General features: G+C 42.4%; 1 protein-coding gene across 11 annotated transcripts in view; it reads right to left on the bottom strand.

Moving 5' to 3' along the window:
- Nucleotides 1–21924, bottom strand: part of rbfox1 (RNA binding fox-1 homolog 1) — a 403255-nt gene that overhangs the window by 240883 nt on the left and 140448 nt on the right. For 8 of the 11 annotated variants that reach the window (XM_035398366.1, XM_035398363.1, XM_035398362.1 and 5 more), the window contains one exon: nt 1053–1097. The exons of 2 other annotated variants lie outside the window; for them this stretch is intronic. In XM_035398366.1, coding sequence (XP_035254257.1) covers nt 1053–1097 — 45 coding nt within the window. Of the gene's footprint in view, nt 1–1052; nt 1098–5263; nt 5282–21924 lie in introns of those variants that run through there. One more of the 11 variants, XM_035398369.1, reaches the window with a different exon arrangement.

The following is a 21924-nucleotide window of genomic DNA, read 5'->3' as shown; positions in this document are numbered from 1 at the left end:
ACCCCCACAAAAAACCCAAATAAAATTTCCTGTTTGTTGCCCCCCCCCAACGTTGAAATGAGAAGCACACCTTTGCGTAAGTGGCACTGTAACGCGCGCGGGCTGCGCCCCGGCGCTAGCGACAGTTCAGTCAGCAGGGCTCCCAGCGAGCCGAGGCTTGATCCGGCCTCCGTCCAGACGCTCGGCTCAAGTCTCAGGTCCCCCGACGGCCATCGGCCCCCCAGCTCTTCTTCAGAGAACGCTTCGTTTGAGAACGAAACGCGCGACTGTTCTCTTCCCTCTGCCAGTGAAGTGAGCGATACCGATTACTAATGGGCCTAAATTCACCTGCTGTTCGGTTAACTTCTTTCAGGGGTGCGGGGCTGTTATCTGAACGCACCCTTCAGCTTAACGCAGTCAGGAGATCCGCAGGACATCGGGGGGGCGAGCGGGAACAGAAACGTTCACCGTGAGCGCAAAACGCACCACCTCAGACGAAAACACGTCTTCCTGAGCCGAGCCAAAAGACATCCAAAATATCTTATCTTGATATCCAAAAGACAGATAAGCCAACAGCTCAAACAAAACCAATTCTTAGCAGAAGCGGTTTGAACCAAAAGCCCAGCATGCATTGCTGTGCACAGCATAACCCCCCCACCCACACCCCCCTTCCCCCCGCAGGACCAGGGGCAGAGAAGCACCGCGGTGGTGAACAAAGCTCGGGGGAGGAGGGGCTAGGGCCTGGATTTTTGGCCTTAGCCCTAATCGAATGCAAATCCTGTTACGGATTCTCCCAGAGATGAGGCGTGCCAGTCGATGCTCTCCATTTCCCTCTACTTCACAGAGGGGTATATAAACTGGATCTACCGTACGGCATAATGTGAAAAGAATTTGATGCCGCCGCCAAATATTCCCCCCCACTGCCCACCCCCCACCCCCCCCCCCACTGTCAGGCTTCAGAAATCATGCAGTCAATCAGCCACCGGCAGTCATCCGGTTTTAATCCTCGTAGGCAGGCTGAACACATGAAAGGCACGGAGAAGAAGAAGTATAAAACCCCATCTTTCACTCACTGTGCTGTCTTTATCTACGAGGCTTCCGCGCTCAGCTTTCGGATCCTGAAAGAGAAACAGGCGAAGGTGAGTGCGTTGGGACACGATGTTTCAAAAAACATTACGGGAAACGCGCATTACAGTAACGGTCATGTGCTCAAAAGGGAGTAAACATGAACGGCGCGTCGCTTTCTCACAAGCAGCACGGTATTCTGGCGGCATAACAAAAGTATTCAGAAATGACCTTGTCCAGCGATGACCAACCCTGTTCCTGGAGATGTAATATCCTGTAGGTTTTTTCTCTCCAACGAAAGCACACCTCATTCAGCAGCTAGAGATCTGGTTGAGAAGTTAATTTGTAGAATCAGGTGTGCCAAATTAGGGTTGAATTAAAACCTACCGACCTAGCCCACGGTTAGATAGCTGTCACTTAACACACACAATCCATTTGCACAGCGATCAAGTGAGTTCTGCTGATCATCCCAAAAACCATCATAGACTCAAACCAGCAACCTCCTGCTCGTAAGTCCGTTATCCCATCCCTGCTAACTAAAAACTCCGCCACAGATATAAACCATGACCATGGTTCCAATACTTACTATGCCACAAATCCAAACACTTTTAAAGCCCTTTCTCGGGTTATAATAAAATTCCGAAAAGGCATAAAAATGATAGAACAGGCTATGTCACACGTACAGTAATAGTGGCATATGAGCGTTCGCCAATAGTAGCTAAAAATGAACTTCGGCCCCATGCTACAGCCGATACGATGACACAACATAAATGCACAAGAGAGGTCATACATTTGCGGTAAATTATCTGATATCATGTTCAAAAATTAGCGTAGTCATAGCCATCTGAACCTCATTACTTCATTTTGATTCATGACTTTACAAGCAAAACTAGAAGAGATTAGGTTGCTCTCTAAACTAATGCTCTCTGATTAATAACAAGGAGGCGAGTTTAAATATTTTGTTACACAGTAATATTTTCAACAGTTTTCCTTTGTAGCTTTAACATCTGCGCTCATCTACTTCCACGAATGATGAAAAACGGGTTGCAGTTTCCCTTTGTGCTACAATGTAAAAAAATAAATAAATAAATTAAAAAATACAGGCCAGTGTCGGCTACTACATCAGCCAACAAGGCCAGACAAATATTGCTTATTGCAAGTGGCCCAGGAGTTCCATATTGTGTACTCCTACAAGTCAACAATCAATAACGGTGGCCACAATAGTCCAGGAAGTCAAAATGAATACTGTCCCAGGATCAGTTCCATCAACTCCACTCAAAACCCCACCATCTTCAGTCTAAGGCAGATTATGATCCAGGAACAGCTTCAAAGGACAGTTATTTAAAATGTGGATGAAAAGCTTTTCAGCATTTCTGAAAGCCCTCAATGACCAATTCAAGCACTGCAAAGTGCCCTCAAAAGAAAAACTCAAGGAAAATTCAAGATATAGAAATTAATTTTGTTCAATTTGAGGAGCTTGCAAAGATTTCTGTGGGAACCCTGCATGTTGACACCAAGCAGTGTATGAGAACACAGCTTAACTCACGGCTCCTATCTACACAAAAAAAACACTGCCTGGCACCACCCATAACAATCACTGCAATATACAACATGGAAAATAAGCTACTAGATTTCAATCGCTGCAGAGCTCACAGGGGAATGCAGATGACAGACACTTCATGATGGCAGTTCCATGCAGCACTCAGCCCTCTTTCATAACGACATGCATAAAAAGAGGAAGACAATGGAACTGCGTCCATCGGCACCAAAATAATAACACTAATAATACTATCACACCGATCCAGTAGATGGCAGTGATAACAAAGAAAACCACATCAGCAAACGCTGCCCACTCTGTGAAATTGTGCAAACAATTTAAAAAGGAACTAACTAACAGCAGACCGCTACTTTTTTCTGGAGAAAGGGGATCGTGTTTGCTCCATAGGGTCCATGTGAATTATATTACGGATGATTGCAGATTAAAGTATGCGGCCGTCGAAGGCACAACCTATTTCAGTCACATCATAAATGGTGCAGGGGGGACATACATTATTTATACCCAAGATACCAGACGCACTTCATATATGATAAGAGTTGCAAGGATATCCTGTGTACGGCGATACGACCGGGCTAACATTAGCATTCACATGTGCAGCACACACTTCTCCTCACCCCGCTGTAAACTGATCTGCTTTAGCCCATGGAGTTTACTGCTTTTTCTAAGGCTTTGCAATTTCTTTAACAAATTCCGCTGTGATCCTACACAATAAATATTGTTTCTATAAAAGCTCTTCTTTAACGGCAAGTTTGATGTCTGAATGAGGTCACTCTTTATTATGGCGAGCACACTTACGAGAATTACAAGAAAAAAAATCTTGTCCATTAAAGAGACTAAAAATACCATGATATGAATTTTAGTTGTCATTTTACCATTTTAGCCCCCACCCCCTCGCCCCGTCACAGACTATAAAAGAGGTACCCAGTGCCCCTGCATGTGTGCGGAAAGAGATGGATTGTGGGTAATGACCCCTGTGACAGACCGGAGTCCTGTGACCGAAGGGATGTACTTCAATCCGCTTCATGGCACAGAAACGGGGATAAACTCCGACCCTGGGAGCCGCTCGCGCTCAAACGCCAACCACTTCCATTACCTGACAGCACTGGCATGGCGGGTAACGGCCCGTGATAAAACCCGGGACACAAACAAGTCCTTTAAAAGGCTCGAGGGACGTGCGGAATGTGTGGGGAGGGGGGCGGGGGGGGGCACTGCCCATATTCTGCCTAACTTTTATCGCTTTTGCAAATTTTCTAATCTGCACTTTTAGCTCCCTGCAAAAAGACGAGGAAGTGTTGACGATAAAAACCCGAGAGAAAACGAACGCACGGCGTGTGCTTGGCACGTGTTGGAAACGCAGGCTGCGACACACCCAGCCGCGTTCCCCAGGATCATGCTTTCCAGAGGGCAGCGGAGAGGACGCTTCTAACAATGCAGTCCAGCTGAGGCTTTGGGCACGTGCGCTAACCACTGCCCAAAATACTGAATCATGATATCTGGTAAAGCTGGGTAACCAGAATGTGTGTGTGTACTGTACGAGTGTGTACGTGCTTGTGCATGTGTGCATGCGTGTGTGTGTGTGTGTGCATGCGTGCATGAGTGTGTGTGTGTATGTGTGCGTGTGCGTGGCGGGTGTGTGTGTGCATGTGTACGTTTTTGTGCATGTGTGCGTGTGTGCATGTTCATGCATACATGTGTGTGTGTGTGCTTGTGTCTGCGTGTGTGTGTCTGCACGTGTATGCGTGGCGTGTGTGTGTGTGCATGTTTATGCATGTGTATGTATGTGCGTGTGTGCGTGTGTATGTGTGAGGGTGAGAGTGTATGTGTGTGTATGCGCGTGTGTGTGTGAGCGTATGCCTTTGCGTGTAAAGCTGCACTATGTGTTGTTTGCGTGTGTGACTGTTACCTTACTGCATCTAATTACACAGTTTACATGCTGAACCGGGGGCTGGCTCTCGCAGGTGTGCTTAGCCAGGAGCCGTGTCATGTCTGCTTAAGCACGGTACAAATCTGCGCTACCTGGGAGGCTAATTACTAAGCAGACAATTTAACAGGCACACATACATTTCACTGGCTATTTGGGAAGCAACAAATCATTACACCCGAGGTCAATGCATGAGCTGCCATAAAACAGGGTACTCACGATATGTGGTTAATATACATTTAAAATGACCTTATATATGCACCAATATGAACTTGAATAGGTTGTGACAATATGTATGGACTGAATGCATGGTACACTTGTATGTTTGCCAAATAAATAAAAGAATGATTGAAGTGGTGTGTTTTTGTAGTCCTACTATTACTGGCCTTTTAAAGAAATACTAAACGATACACGGACAGACCATGTGAGCCATTTTCACGATGAAATACGAAGCACTTCAAATCAAAACATGAAGACAAACGTGACCAACATTCACACGGACGACAGGAGCGATAAGGAGAAACCGTGTGTTTCCTGAATTTTCAGCTCTGGCTTAACAAAGCTATAATTATGTCATTTACAGTATGCCGAGCATATCCTCTTTAAAAAGCATAGTCGTTTTCACCTCATGAAACGCGATCAATAACAGAATCGATGCAGTCTGCGTCGCCAGCGATGCTTAGAAAGTGTCTTCAAGCCCATTAAAACAGGAGGAGCGGAGACTGAACACAGTGGCGTACCATTTAGGGACCGCAGGACGACTCCTCCTTCATCCACTTCCCTCTAAATCCATTCTGCACAAATGCCGACTGTCTGTGCTCTATTCTGTAGAAAAACATCCAACTTCACACTAGATATATCACAAACACACATGCATAAAATGACTACTTTTTAATATAGACTAAATCTAAGGTATGTATTTGAAATGCATATAAAAATATCAACGTTTTTTTTTACAAATTATATCTGATCATGTATAATATATGTTGTTGGATGTTATCTTGAATGCACCTTTCGAATATTTTATCCAGTAAACATTGGATAAAATTAAATATAAAATTATGGAAATGCATTCATTAAATTTTTAATACTCTGAAATTTTTAAACATATGGAATGCATTTCAATTAAATTCTGAACGATGTTCAATTATTTTGATTTGCATACTGCGTTTTATTTAGCATTTAGTTTGAAGCTCTCTGGAAAACTGGATAGTGGTGGGTGGGTTATATTTTCCCACCCAATCACAACTCTGTCATCGCACCTTCCCACAATTCGAGAAGCCGCACACTGGCGCGCGTACCCTCCACGGCGAAGGCAACCAGCTCCCGCGCGCAATCAACGATCCACCCGCGGAGCCGGGCGGTCACCGCGACGATACGCGCAACCGACGCCGCCAACGGCTCGGACCCCGCGAGGCGCCAGCCCGTGGGGCTTCCGTGTGCTAGCGAGTCAAACAGCCGCGGGGGAGTACGACGCTATCCCACCGCACGACAGTCAATCGACCCTTGTTTGGTTGTCTGAAGTGGGCAATGCTTGCTTTGACTTATCCAGCGTGTGAAACACTGTCTGCAGAATACCCTAAAAACACTCGGCTAGGTTCAGATCTGGTGACTAAGAATGACAGTTGGATGTCAGAGTCATTCTCCGTAAACCAATGGGTGACTGCTTATTCCCCGTGGAAAGGGACACTGTCCTCAGTAAAGACTTCTCAGCCGCGAAGAAATGCGTTATCGTGGGGCGAAGATGATAAACCGTGCCTCCCAAAGCTATGATCTCATCCACGCAAGGAGACGCACCGCACGCCATGACAAATCCGCCAGAACCCATCACTGCGGGGTTCCTGTTTCATTTATTACATTCACAACCAGCAAATGGATGACCCAATCTGCGCCTGTTCAGAACCCGCGAAAAAGGCCCTGGCGAAGGCTGTGATGTTCTCACAGCGACAGAACAGGACAGATCCCGCGTCAAGCCAAAAATGAGCGCTGTGCGCTGCGAGTTAGCCCCGCAAAATGGCTTACTCATCCACAGAGCGCTGAGCTTGCAGAGGTCACCCGAGGCGCCTGCTCGTTTGTCCTCTGTCTGACGCGCGGCGTAATGTTGACATTATTTCCAGTTTAATATGAACCGTAATTACCGGGGTTATTGTTTCATTATAATACGCCGCGTGTTTATTAGCGATACGTTTGTTTGGCTTCCTGGCTGTCTAAATGACTCGGGTTTTTTTTATTTCGTCCGGGAATCGCAGCGTCGTTGCGTCCATCCGACCGCAGGCAGCCATCACGTCCTTCAGAAGAACTTCTGTCCTGACGCACGCTCTCAAGGCCTCATGCTCTGAGCTGTTACACCAAAGAGCAGGGGCCTCAAAATACCCACTTCGCCCTTTTTTTTTTACCTCTGCTGATTTTTCTGTTTTAACTTCTGCTGAAGGACCAGGGACAAGCCTTTTTTTTTTAAAGCATTCTCTTTTTTAAAGCATTCTAGAGCACGGAAATACCATTAGACGCAAGCGGTTTGGCCCTGCACTTCTGCACGTTAAAAGGAAAACCTTTAAAACCGCATTAATTAATCAAATTTAATCTCCCCCCCCCCCCCCCCAAAAAAAAAAAAACTAAAATAGACTTTCCAGTTTTTGTGGTGAAAAAAAAAAAGATCTTAGTCAGGGTGTTATCAAAAGTAGCCACAGTAAAAGTAGTCTATCCCAGCAGCTTAAACCTAAGATGATTACAGGAAGATAAAAATAGCCTGGAAAGATCTTTCGAGAATTTTCTGCACTTGTCGGAATATAAATTTGCTTTGCATGGTGTCTTGGTGTCCTTGTGCCCTTCAAGGTGGTGTGAGAATTACAGTATTTGGGGGGCGGTACGGGTGCAGATATTCAGCGAAACACCACTACAGGAGCATCGATACTAGAGGAAATACGAGCAACAAATATGTAGGAGCAACTATAAAACTGTCAGGTGTAGTCGTCCAAATGTTAGGTGAATGATACAAAACGATTCAAATGTTATGTGCAGTGGTACAGTTACTACTGTTAAGTTACTGTAAAATCACTTATCACATCCTAACATTTGGTACAATGTGACAATTTCAGGTTCCACTAAAAAACGAACAATTCTCCATAGTCAATACTGTTTCTCCCAGTCCAGAGAGCACAGCTGCATAAAGTGCAGTTCACTCGGTGGGGATAATTAGCGATGTTTGTACTTTGTGCTCGTCTATTTGCCACCCTGTCCGTGAATGTGCAGCACACACGCGATGACTTCCCCCCCTGCTGCAGGATCGATACTGGCACGGCCACCGAGGCTGAGACGAGTGGCCTGTGGTTGGCTGGGTGATGCTGGCTGCAGACGTTAAGCCAAAAATAGGACTGGTTTGAAAATAGCGGAAAAAAGAAAAGAAAAGAAAAAAAAGGTTGTCATTTTTCCCAAAAGGAGACAAAGCTTTACAAGCGCGAGTGTGTTTGTGATTATTTTCTGTGATGACTGTCATTCAGGATGTGTATTTTTTAGATAAAGACACAATCTTCCATCTTCAGATCTGTTTTTAGCTCAGAAAATAGTTCTATAAAACCAGTAAAAGGATTTGACTTTGTTGTCAAAGACATTCAGTGAAGTTATTACTGTTTTGATGCTGTTGCCTTTATTGAACAAATAAAAAATGGTGTATCTTTACATATACTCTGACACACCTTGTCTTTATGTGCACTCAATTCACATTATATTACAAAAAATACACTTAAGAACTGAACACCTTCTGTCAGAGAAAATTTACTAGATTTTCAGCTCTTGCCAGCATTAACCTTTTGTCTTGGCCCTCAAGACATACATTAGGCTGGCCTAACACATTTATTCCAACCTCTGGTTTTAAGCCGGCCAAGGCTACCATTTGTCATCACCGAGGGATGTGCTGTTCACAGCTGTAATGAGCTCACACCGAGCTAAGAACAACCTCTGTCTGTTAATACTTAGCCTTTAGTAGCCTTCTACTACCAAAAGGCATGGCCATAAAATTTTCCTTGCACAAAGAGGAAGTCGAATGGTTCACTGATTAAAAGGGGGGAAACACTAAAGTTTATTGCAGCATATTATTTCACTTGTTGGCAAAGTGGATAGCTTTTCACATATTATCCACTTTTACATAATTCTGGTACCTTGCTCGAGGGTGCAACAGCAACGACCCTCACAGGAGTCCAGTTCATGATTAACCACAACATCCTGAGCACTGCTAAAACATTTAACGTTTTATAAAAAATTCCCAAAAACAAAATATAAGTCATGACAGCCATCTTGCTTGCTATTATTCTGATGAAACTAACAAAAACATTCTGGTACAAAGACCCAGTACTTCAGCAAGAGGCATTATAAAAAACCTAATTGCATTTCAAAGCCAAATTACTGCTAACTATGATTGAGGAGTCTTATTTATCCCATAAGCAAAGTACGCAAGACCACTCCTTCATTGCCACTCACGTCACCTGGAACTGATACGGGCCCAATTGCTTTGATATACTTCAAACTAATCTACATTCTATGCAGATTAGTGTAGCTCATGGAGAGGTTTTCCAATATAACTGTGCAACCAAGCCTCCTGACACACAGCACAACCCAGTACTGATCACAATGCAATCTAATATACTACACAGCCACAGCTTAAATTCCCCCCACATTTTTTAAAACTGTTGTAACATATTTTCCATATGTAATGACTTCTGTAACACATGGCATATAGTTTGAAACATGAAGATATCCATCACCTTCCATTTTCATATTTTTAATTCCATATCTTCCTTTCATATTAGGCCTATTTCATAGGGGGCTTTGGACTTCCTGCTACCAAAATATCAGTCATGTACTCAAATGTAGAGGTTAAAATAAAAAAAATAAATACTGTTTAAAAAAAGACCCCCCTTCTCTCCCCTCCTCATGGGTACATTGAGTGAGACGTCCAAGATCAGCGTGCCACTGTGAGGGTTTGACAAAAACTCCTCTCATCTGTGCGGGCCTTGCTCAAGTGGAAAGAAATGCCCTGGAGCGAAGTGAGTGCCCAGGGCAGGGAGGGGGACGCAGGGCGGAGAGACGGAGGGGGGGGCAGGGCGGAGGGACAGAGGGAGGGAAGGAGGGAGGGAGGGAGGGAACCATCCCTCTACGGCCCTCGCTACGCAGTGGGCCTAAGCTCCGGCGGCTGGAAAACCTCATTTTAAACGAATCGCTGCCTTTTTCTGAAATGTGCCATTTGCTGCTTCTAGATGCACACACTGATACATATTTCAAATTGTGTCTTCACAAAATGGAATTCCCTTTATTCATTTTTTTAAATATATATACAAAGCCTCGCCACCATTTCACAGCAAAAATATAACGGTAACATATCACATGTCTCCCCACAGTCTCTCGCAGCACAAGGCTCCCGAGAGGTAAAGCTAATGTGTCACAAGACAAATTAATACTTCGCATCTACTCTTCCCCCGAGTCACTGATGGCAGGCAGTAGGGGGAGGGATACAGCATTGTATGATGACTTACGCTTCACAGTCATTTGGCCCATAAAACCATCTGCCTAAAAGCCGTCAATTTCTAAATCCCCAGCGTACACAAAGTACGCGTCTAGGAAGCGACGTCTGATACAAGCTGGCATTATGTCATTTCCAGCCCAAGAAATTATCGGTTAGTAGTCAGTTATATTTAATGACCATCTTCACAGCAGTCCTAATGCTGGGAATTTTATGAGGGAAGTGTCAAGAAAGTTAAGAAGACTGTAATTTAACTGCGACAACGTGTGAGCGTGCACATGCGAGTATGTGTGTGTTCAAATGAGAGAGCGATACAGAGGAGAGAGAAAATGAGACATGAAAAGAGGACTGGAGGGAGAGAGGGAGAGAGAGAGCGAGAGAGACTTAATTCCCAAAGAAGTCAAATCCCCCTTTTTCCCCTCAGACTAACCTGACCAATGACACCAGAGGAAGAATCAAACTATGAATAATATATTCATTGAGTTCCTTAATTAGGGTGAAGGTGAACGTGGAACAGCTGAGGCAAATAATGAGATGTCAGCCACAGAGGCACGGTCCAAAAGGGGATTTCAATGCCATCCCCTCGTCAGAAAGAGCTGCAGGATTTTTCAAAGCCTCGATGTAAAGGCAGGGGGAGAGGGTGGAAGATAATCTTTTTTTCCCCCACAAACCATCACATTTTGTAATGAAACGGCAGGGGAAAAAAATTAGTTTGAACTACAGGAAAAAAAAAAAACTGCAAGAGGAGAACTGTGGTGTAATAAAACACGGACCTGCCTCTCGTTCCAGAATCCCCAAATGGCCCATTTCACACGGTCCTCTGAAACATTCTGCTTTTCAGTTTTGTTTGTTGTGTGTGTGCCAGCGGGTCTTTATTTTTTTGTCCTTTTTTTCGCACACAGGGTTACAGAGTAGTACTAAGACTCTTTGGTGAGTCAAACGGTGCTCCTCCCATCGTGAATCGATTCTGTTGCTGAGCAGCTGACGGCCTTTTCCGGTAAACCATAGAACTCAGGTTACACACGAAGGTCTCGATACACAACATCACCAGTCTGCCCCAGTCCTCCTGCACCCTGCCCAGAGACCCTGCTCAAGAGACATTCATTCTTCCCAGAGCTGACCAATGATGTTCAGAAGATTTTCTTTCAATTTATCGGTAAGTCATGAAATCCCATCCCAGTACAGACGAGCGAACGTTAAACAGAAGCAAGTGACACGTTCGTCTAATAAAAAGACACCTCGCTCTGTAGCTGCATGCTGGGTCAATCTGAATTCAGCTATATCTGTAGGAATGGCATACTGAAAAGAAAACGATGCTCATTTTGTGAGCGCAATGAAATGAGAGATACATTTGTTAATGAACGATGCTAGAATCAGTTTAACTTGAGCTGGGTGGCCAGAAGCCACACTGACTTCCAGACCACTGCTCACCTTTCCTAGCCCTCTCACTGACCCCATGTCTTTCAGTAAGAATCAGACCAAGCTTGCTCTGAACTTAAGAGTTTTCTCCATATATTCTTCCAGCACTTTAAATTTTTAATTTGAAAACACCCCCCCCCCCCCCCCCCCCCCCCCCCCCCCCAACACACACACACACACAGGGAGCAGGAACAAGTGTGAGGGTTTCTGACTGTTAGTAATGGACAATTTTGTAGGTAGAACAAATGCAGATATAGATACTGATAGTGTCATCTCAGCATATCCATGTGCTCTTCATTATAAATGATCCCTATTACTATTATAATAAAAAATATACATAATATAATTTATTTTAACAACCACACTGAGATTTAAGACATTATCGACTAGTGAAGCTGCCTGGTGTTTGTAACCGTATTTTTAATGCTCCCTAAGACACATGAATTCAACCAGATGCATCCCAGAAAGTTTCATTTGAAGGGACATTTGTCTGCTGCCAAGTTTTCCTGCTTGATGTGAAGTTTCTGACCAATTAAAAAAAAGGCTGTCCCCAAAGGCACGAGCTGCAGTAATCTAATTTCATTCATTGTCCTCACCCTGGTTCCCATCTTTTGCCAAGAACTTTAATCAGAGCTTAATTACACAAACAACAATTTTCCCACCACTCATTACCAATCGCAGCAATATCAAGGAAAATTGATCACTGTCAAACATTTAATATGTATTTGCCAGGCATCTCGGTGACATGATTGTGCGGTTGAAATTATGTACAGAGCAAATTAACGCAAATAATTAATTCTTGTCCACAGCATCAGGAGACCCCTATGTCTGATAAATCCAGTTCCAGATGTTCGTACTTGTTAGGGCACATTATTAAGGGAAATTAGATTATGCATGCAGAAACATTTTCTATTAACAGGAATTTCCATTAGAGTATTGGACTTGCACTCCATAGGAAACCTGCCTGATCATACATTGACCGCCAGGCCACTGTACAAAATCAGCATTTCAGAATCAGAATTTGCTACAGTTTCAGTAACAAGAAAGTACAGGCATGCATCAGGTTAAAAGTCCATAGAAACCGTTGGGAAGAAATGCTGGGTACATCCAACTCAATAACTTCAGAGCCCGCAAAGCACTTAATGAACATATATATTTACCCTGGGCCCGCCCCTTAAGTTCAAATATGAAATTGAATTTTATTTGCCATATGTCAAAGCAACTGCATGTACATTGTAACTAGGAGTATGACAGGTGCTACATTTAAACTGACAGTTGTGAATGTCAACTGAGACAGTCAGACCTTCTGAATGAAACCCGCCCATCAGTGGGTGGCACTAGAGCCTACTGTGTGGTGTGCCAACCGAAAAGTGCTGGCTCAGTATATTCTACAATACCAGTGTCTCTAAATGATGAGCCACCCAGCAGCCCCTGCCAATGACAATATAAATTGTATGATATGCAGTGCCATGAAAAAGTGTTTATACAAATACTTTTGTACGTCATTGTATTTAAAGTTATTGTTTTCCCTAGTTATGATTGGCCAACTCTGGCTAGTCACATAATGCCAGTTTCCCCCAAATCCAAAGAACAGACTGATTGCTCCTTCATCTCTACGTAGATTAATGTCAAAATGGATTTAGGACACCTCCTTCAGCGCCCAAGCCTATCATACAGTACTTGGATCCATGATCCAGTACATGGTGTGAAGGCTATGTGGCACAGCTTTCCCCAGACTTTACAGTATTAAAAGAAGATTGTTCCAATCCAGGGGGGGGGAGGCACTGCCATCATACCCCAGGGTGAGACACATGATGTGAGCTGCTTTGGTAACATATTCAGGTGTACAGTTTGGATTAATATGTATAAAGGATACTGCAATGTGTAAAAGAAAATGCAGGTTGTCAGACATTTTACATTTAAAACATTTACCTTGGGGCAAAAATTGGGGAAAAAAAAGAAAAAAGAACATGGTAGAAAAATGAACTGTTTTCATAAGCAATGTTTATGAAGCCAAAGGGAAAATCCACATAGTCTAGTGTGGACATAACAGGACGTTCAGACCTCAGAATTAAGGTGAGGTCAAGTGAGGTTTTGGAAAGTAAAAGATAAATAAATAAATAAGTAACTGGCCTGTGCGCTGACAAGTGAGAAGCGACAAGTGACAGCTGGCGAATGACAAGTGACAACTGACGGGCAAATCCCAGTGACGTCTCGCAGAGAAAAATAAGTGAACCGTGACAGCAAACATGGCCGACACCTGTGACACCCAACCTGACTACAGAGACAATGGGAGGAGAGGGAGCAGGGAAATGGCCTCGGAAGGACACCGTACCGCGGCTCATATCCTCCACACTGAACAGCAAAAAAGGTCAATGCACTCCGCCCAGCCAAGGAACCCTTGGGTTTGACTTACACTTTGGGACAACACAAGCAAAGCAATTCATTCCCAGGTTTCAACGATCGTATCATCGACATCTAACTTTTTCAATCTCAAGACTCCCCAAAATGACCAACCTCTGGCTATGTAGGCTGTATATCCTGGTTCTGCTCTTGACCTACATCCATTCCAATGTTATCTCATTTCAAGGATTTGACAGCCACTTGTTCAGACATCAGTTGCTGCCACTATCACATTTGAATGCTATCAGGATGTTAGGATAACAGATATTGGTTATGTGAGCAAGAGAAGCTACTAGCATTACCAAAAAAGTTCCATGAGTGAAAGCGACTACACACTATGGACCCATATCAGACATGCAAAATAAGTAAAATATAAATCTGTAATAATTTACTGTACCCCAGTTTGGAAAGGTCTTGATCTACATCACAAACTCAACTCAGTGCCACATTTTGCACATCAATCACAGATTATTGAACATATGCAATCAAGCAATGTATCCTTAAAAAAATAATAAAAAATAAAAACAGCAACCATGTGAATACACAGCCATCTAGCTACAAACTGAGCTCCCTGTTTCACCACAACACACTACTGTGACATGACTTTATTATGAAGACCACCTATGGCAAGCGAGTTCCCAAGTAACACAGTGAGCTGACCTCTGGAAGACTGAGACTGATTTGAATATAACGTGGAGGAGCACTGTTGTGTCAATGATGGGGGTTCCCCAAATTGTTCCCATTGCAAGCCCAGCCTTAAATAGCCACCATGTGCCGAAGAAGCCCTTACCTCAATAAAATGGGTAACACGGCAAACAGTATTTCTTCAAATGACAGATACCTGTTGTCAAATGACAAATACAGATTATAAACCATTTGTCACAAACAACATCAAACAGGTCTTTATATAACACACAGGGACTAACACAGCCAAACACTGTACTGTAGCACACCCAACTGCATAGCTCTTTCCAGTGTTTTGGAGTAGTTATCTACATGTAGTTAAACAAAATTACATTTTGCAGCAGTTTGCGGGTAGTTCAACTGCATTCAAATTTGTTTAGCAATTGTAGTAGTTAATTGCTTTTTTGTCATTTTGAGGTGTAGTTAATTGCAGGAAATACCAACTACTTTAGGCCCCAAAATATTTTTTCTCCAAATCCCTTTGACAAGAAACCCCGCCTCCTCTCTCTCTCTTTTCCCCTCTAATTCTGATTGGCGAGAAGCACTCTGCTCCAATATACTGTAGTTGTCAACTACCACACATTGCTCGTTCTACTCAAGCGCAAAAGTAGACACGCTTTACACGTGCATAACGTCTAAGGAACGTTTGATTATTTTTTACAAAGTAGTTTGAACCACCTTTTCGATCAATTGTCGTTTCGCAAGCTACATTTCTTTTTATGATAGCTTGGCTGTAGTTCAATTATTTCAGTGTGAAGAAATTGGTAGTTTGTACTACGCTTTCAGAGTAGTCTGGTCTCCACAATACCCGCTCTTTCAACACCGACACACGGTACCAGACGCAGGTAGGTCTAACTTCCACTCAACACATTTTCTGTCAAGACACGGAACTGGTTCAAAATGCTGAGCAGGTTGCTGTTTTTGATTTCGCGTCGAGCGACAGTGTGACGTGCATGAAGAATAAATAAATAAAACTCCCTGATTTATTTTTCGCATACACGACCATTTATCCTCAGACGGCAACTGATGGATTTAGAAGAAAGGAGTCTCTCGTCGTCGGCAGCTCACAGAGCACAGCTGTGGAGAAGTCAGATTAAACGCGCTGGGAGCCTGTCAGGTGATATTACAGGCAGCGCTGCAGGCAGGAACCGCTCCTAATCACTTGCTTTCATTTCGATGTAATGCGTTAGTGTGTTATTCTCATTAAAACACAATGGTCTGGGAAGCTTTAATTACTTTTGGGGCCTTCCACATCTAATATTCTTTAAATTGCTCGCCAATTCTCATGGAACGCTTTTTTCCAATTAGTAAGTAATTAAACAGAAAATTATTAATTCGCAACTTTTCCATAAATTGAAATAAACAAATTACAGCCACAGAACTGACACAGGCAGTATGTCCAAATGACAAAATCATTTTTTTATTCCATACCAAGTAGTAGGGCATTAAAGAGGGGCAATAGCAAGGTATTCCTATTATAGAAACTAATTCTAGGTAAATACCACCATGTTCGGATGAAATGATTCGTGAAGTCTCAATAGATAAAGTGCCTCAATAGATACGTAACGGATTAGTAATAACGGTAACTGCACATGTTAGTCACTCAAGTTGCGTTATTTTTTAGGCAATTCTGGAAAATTATTACTTAGGCTATATTTCATAATCACCGCGTATAATACGCATAGGCAAGTAAACCTGTGGAGTCTGGACTCACAGCATCTTGTTCCTTGTCCCTTCATAATGCTGAGTGTCCCCATCACGAGCTTTTTATACGACTACCCGCGGCGGGAAAACCTCTTGTTCGCAAGCGAAAGCGCTCTCAACTCAAACCGAGGCGCGCTGAGAAAACAGCTCGAGCTCACCTTTCAGATTACACAGCCTGGCAGGAGAAGGGAAACTACTGCCGCCGCCGCTGCCGCTGCTGCTGTACTTCAGCGTGAAAACAACCATAAAATGCATAAATACAGGCGCTGATCTATATCGTATGTTTTTATGTTTTATATTAATACAACTACTCAGAGAAGATGATTTTGTTCAACAAACAATGTGTTTTACAATAAGACATTTGTTTCAGGTAACCTATTAATACTCTTAATAATCGTTTCAAAATTCATCTAAAATAAATATGAATTTACTTGGTATTGTTTTAAAGAACTTCAAATCAGTCTTAGGGAACGGCAGTCTTAGTGCCTCCTATGGCTTCATGTATCAGTGTGCATTAGGCTACTTCATAAGAAAATGAGTAATCCATCACCATGGGTAAAGGCAAAGAACTTTCGGTAGAAACAAGACCTTCAATGTGTTGTCGGCAAACAAGTCAGCAAATGGTTACAGACAAATAAATAAAAAATTCAAGATACCATATCCAACTATTCATTTGATAATTAGGAAGTTTAAAACCACTAGAATTGCTTTGTAGATGAAAAAAAGTGCATTTTCTCTTCTGACACCGAGGTGCACGATTAGAGAAGCAAAGAAAAATTCAAGGGGCACTGTTAAACATCTTCCAAACCTGGATGCGTCACAAAGTCTCCAAATCTACCATCAGACGCCACCTCTACTCCAGCATGATTTTTGGATGGGTGACCAAAAAAAAAAAAAAAACCCTCACTTGAGGACAATCAACAACAACAAAAACATCTGGAGTTTTCTAAACCCTGTTGGACCGACCTTTGATTGGAACCAGGTACGATAGTCAGATGACACCAAACTTCATCTTTTGGCCATGCACACTAGCGGTGGGTTTTGCAATGGAAGAAGGATGTTTATGTTGAAAAGTGTGTCACACCAGCAGTGAAATATGGTGGTGGATCTTTGATGCTATAGAAATGTTTTCCATCTACTGGTCCCAGGGTCCTTGTTAAGGTTAATGGAATCTTGAACCCCTGCCAAGCACAAAGACTTTTTGCCAGGAAGCTCAGACTCAGCCACAAACTGAGCCACTATGATCCCAGGCATACCTCAAAATCAGTTACGAAATGGTTAATGACCACAAAATTATTTCTTGCAAAGGTAATATATCAGTCTCCAGACTTCAACCCGATCAAAAATGTGTGGTTAGAATTAGAGGACAATCCACAAGGGCACACTGAAGCATCTGAGAGATTTTTAAAGATGTTCTATGTACAGTCAAAGAATGGCCAGAGATTCTCCCCCAATATGTTCACCAGTCTTATAGACCACTATAGAACAGTGGTTCTTAAAATCGATCCTGGGAGACCCCTATTAACCCCTGTTAATTTTTATTAATTATGCTTTTCATGTTTTAAGGGATTATTTACCCTCTTAAGCCGCATTATGTCAGAAATAGCTACGCATGTCATGAAGAATAAAAGTCTCATATTCACATTGTGCTTATAGTGATGTACTGCAAACAATTATATGAAGAGGAAAAAAAAATCGAACTGATCTAAAACTAACCATTTGGAGAACTCAATAATTCAATGACAATGCAAATATAAGGAGCACATGTATTCTGGTAATATGATTAAGGAAAAATCATGAAAGAATGTACACAGGTTCAACAAACTTAATTAAACAAGATTGGCTGCAAAAACCAGCATACACAGGGGCCCATCAGAACTGAGTTTGAGAACCGTTACTATAGAAAACACCTCAGTAGTGTTGTCATTGTAAAGGGTGAGTGCACAAACTACTGAACACAGGGGGTGTGTATATTTGTGACACATTAAAAAAATGCATTTGTAATTTGAGAAAAGTGTTATTTTGGTGTATTCCAATCAGTCATTATTAATGTTGACTATTTTCTGAGTTGGAGAATGATAATATAACATGTATTATTTATTTTATTGTCATTTATTTTTATGTGTGAGTAATTTTGGAAGACACTGTACATACATCCACATTACATTACATTAAACACACACACACACACACACATATTACAGTGCATACATACATATATCAAAATAAGCACTTTATATAAAAGAGGCAAGCAACTTGTATTTGGTCAAAATTGTTTATTCACAGGCTAATTTGGCACAACAAGGCAGGAAAGAATTCTTCTGGTACCAAAAGACAAAATGAACATTTTAGTTAAATGAAGTAGCTTGCGATCTGGTGTGCATTTTGACAGGCCTCATCAGGAAGCAGCAAGCACTGTGGTTAGCTAACTGTTTTAAACAGATAGCTATGTGTGCTATATGTATGATTTCTGCTAGAAAGTTGAAATATTCATTTAACACAGAATGCCACCAAATACCTGCTGGGTTATTCTATTGTATGGAATACTATATCCCAATAACATGTTCATGGCTCATTTTAGGCAATGGTTATCAGCTGAAATAGCTCTTACTATGAAGAACCATCTCCTGACCTATCTCCTGTTTCCCTCCTCTTCATTATTACATAAAACAAATTTATACATGCCATTTGTCCAGAGCATGAAAAGGCAATACTGAGAAAGGACTACATTATTTGACAGAAGGCTTGTTGCGGTATTTAGTGTTTAACTGTTGGCATATGTTGCATGAGCCTACACTGGTCGAGATATCTCCACACCTCCAATACTGGTATTTTGAAATTAAAATTTCATATATATACCTGCATCCATCCATTATCTATACCCATGTATTCCTGGTCAGGGTCATGGGGTGCTGTATGTGCATTTGCAGAGCTCCGACTTTGACATTTTTACATGAATATAACCACATTATTTAGCTAGCCTATGTGTCCTTATTACTGATCAATGACAGCATTCAAATGACAGCACTGATGATGAGAACACTCAAAAAAACCTGCCTTGAGCGCTAATGTTGTGGATAGGTCACACAAGCGTTTGCTTCGCAGAACTGTCTTTTTTTATAGGGAAGTAACACCCTGTGATAAGCCTATTCCTCTCCCTCCAGTCACTACATTTTCAGCTATTTTATTTTTTTAACCATAACATTTTTTAACTCTGATTACATTTTATTACGTAAGTCTATTAATTATATTAAAGAGTGAATAATTATAGATTTTCCACAAAGGATAAGTGCACATGCCCTTTAAAAAAGCCCCCCAGCTCCAGCCCAGGCACCACAATTTTCAGGCCACAACTTTTCCTGTTTCTTGAATTTCTCTATTTTTCTGTCTTGAACTGCACATGCCCTTACATTGTGTGTTTTACTGAATCGATGGGAGTGTGTGTGTGTGTGTGTGTGTGTGCACATGCACGCATGAATGTGCGACGGTGTGGTGTATTCATACCGATAGTCATATTAATTCATTTATATATTAATGTAAAGCATCTTTTCTCGAGGGATGCTCACCACATAAGCAGGCGGACTGACTGTCTTATACCCCATCCTTGTCTCCTTAGGCCAGACATGCCTCTCTCTCTCCGGTGTGCCTCTGACAAAGACTGGAGAAATTGCTCGCGTGGCACTATCTCTTTAAATCTGACAAATTGTCATCAAACGTGACAGCACACTGGAATAGCTTGAAGTCGACTTTCCAAACAAAGCCATTATTCAGAAAATAAAACTATCAATTATGAACAATTGAGTAACGGAACAACTGCATGTTCTAATTTGTCATGTTTATCTCCTCTACGGATGACTACAGAAAGCGCCTAGTACTCTGACAAGTGAATGGATTATCCTGCCAAAAAGAGAGAGAGAGAGAAAAAAAAAAGTCCCCTCCAAAGAGCTCTTATCTTAAGAGACGCTCGGCTCATTTTTATGCAAAACAGGCTCGGATCCCTCCCTGACTCAGGAGGAAGGGCTTGATTTTTTAAAATTCATTTTCACGTCACATTTCTGAAAACCAAGAGTTTGGAAGGTCACAGCTGAATTCCCCAAGTTTCTCACCCATTAATAATGGAGATGACCCACAACGAAAATCACGGGTGGAACACTTAGTTAAATGCAATCATTTATCATTTTGCTTCCCTTCTGCGGTAATTACTTTCTCATGAAACAACATCCACTTCCCCAATCATCCATTCAAATAAGGGGCTACATTTTGGCATCTATTTTTAATTACATTCCAGTGCTTTAAGTTATATTCTGAGGAAACATCCACAAAGAGGTTGCATGTTAATGCAAATCAAACCCTTATGATAAAAAATTGGAATATATGCTGGTGGGTGGCTCATCCTCTTATGGTACTTTTCCTAGTGTGTGGATGGGCCCCACGGTTAATCTAAAAGAGAGCACTTACTCAAGTCAGACGTTAAATTATTTGTCGGCGCTTGGCATGCTGTCTCTCTCACTTGGGTCAGAATGGGTATAGCCACAGCCAAGTCAATACATGTGTGGGTCTGCTTGGGTTTGTGTTTGGTTCTGGTTATCTGCGGGTCTGTCTGGATTTGGTTATCAGCAGGCCTGTTCATGTTCTGGTCTACTGCATTTAAAATTAGTGTAATTTATCCCCATGGAATTTGGGTAGGAAATCCCAGAGTCAAATTTGGGTTGGGTGCAACTTTTTCGACCCGTGAAGACCTCTGGTTCACATTCTTACTCACACTCACTCACTGATTGGCAGTTCATTGTCCTCCTCTAAACTCTCCCAACTACTAGACACACAGATCCTAATATCAGCATCACAGAATGCAACGGGGCTACAGTGGGTCTGCTGCAGGATACGCTGGACTACAGTCGTCACCAACCACATGACACAAAAAGACACTTGACTGGCTTTAAAGTGACATCATTTCCTGCCGTGGACATGCACATGTGAGTCGAAGCTCTGCTTCACTAGGCAAGCCACATAGCTTGCTTTGCTTCATTAAATTTCCAGCTACATAAATGGACAAAAGGTCAAATAAACCATTGGTAACCCTGGTGGAAGTCTCCTCAGTGCTAACCAAACAAATTATGCAGCGAACAGGTGGCAACGATTCCTCCCATACAATGATTTCCACAGTTTGTCGTATAGGCTACCTGCATCTAGAACGTTCTACCATAATGAGACAATGTCCTGGTGTGTTGCAAATGTATCACTTCTCAGAAAACCAACACCAGTAATGATTGCCTACATTTCAGAAAAAAGAAACTAGATGTGTAATCAATAGCCAGTTCGAACCAATCACAAAGCAGCAATCAAGACGACGCCTCATTGATCGCGCTCAGCCCTGTTGGCCGGTCAATGGCAGACACCATAACTATCTCCACATGCAATTTTTCAACCATTTGCACAAAATGACTTCCGGACCATTAGAACAGTCTGCAACCTGCAAGAACAATCAGAATTTGGATTATACGTAATATGTATTATTTAGCAATCGTTTTTCAGTCAGTGAGGCTTGCTGTGGTACAGATGCTCCGACTGAGCAGTGTGTTCAGGGCTCGCATTAGGATAGGAAAAAAGAATGAACCGCAGAAGAAATGTGTGCTGCATTCTGAAAATGTAGGTACACGGATTGTGACACTGAATTCATTT

This window comes from Anguilla anguilla, chromosome 17 (genome assembly GCF_013347855.1).
Source record: "Anguilla anguilla isolate fAngAng1 chromosome 17, fAngAng1.pri, whole genome shotgun sequence".
Lineage (NCBI taxonomy): Eukaryota > Metazoa > Chordata > Actinopteri > Anguilliformes > Anguillidae > Anguilla > Anguilla anguilla.
Note: the sequence above shows the minus strand (reverse complement) of the source record. Positions and strands in the feature narration are given on the sequence as shown.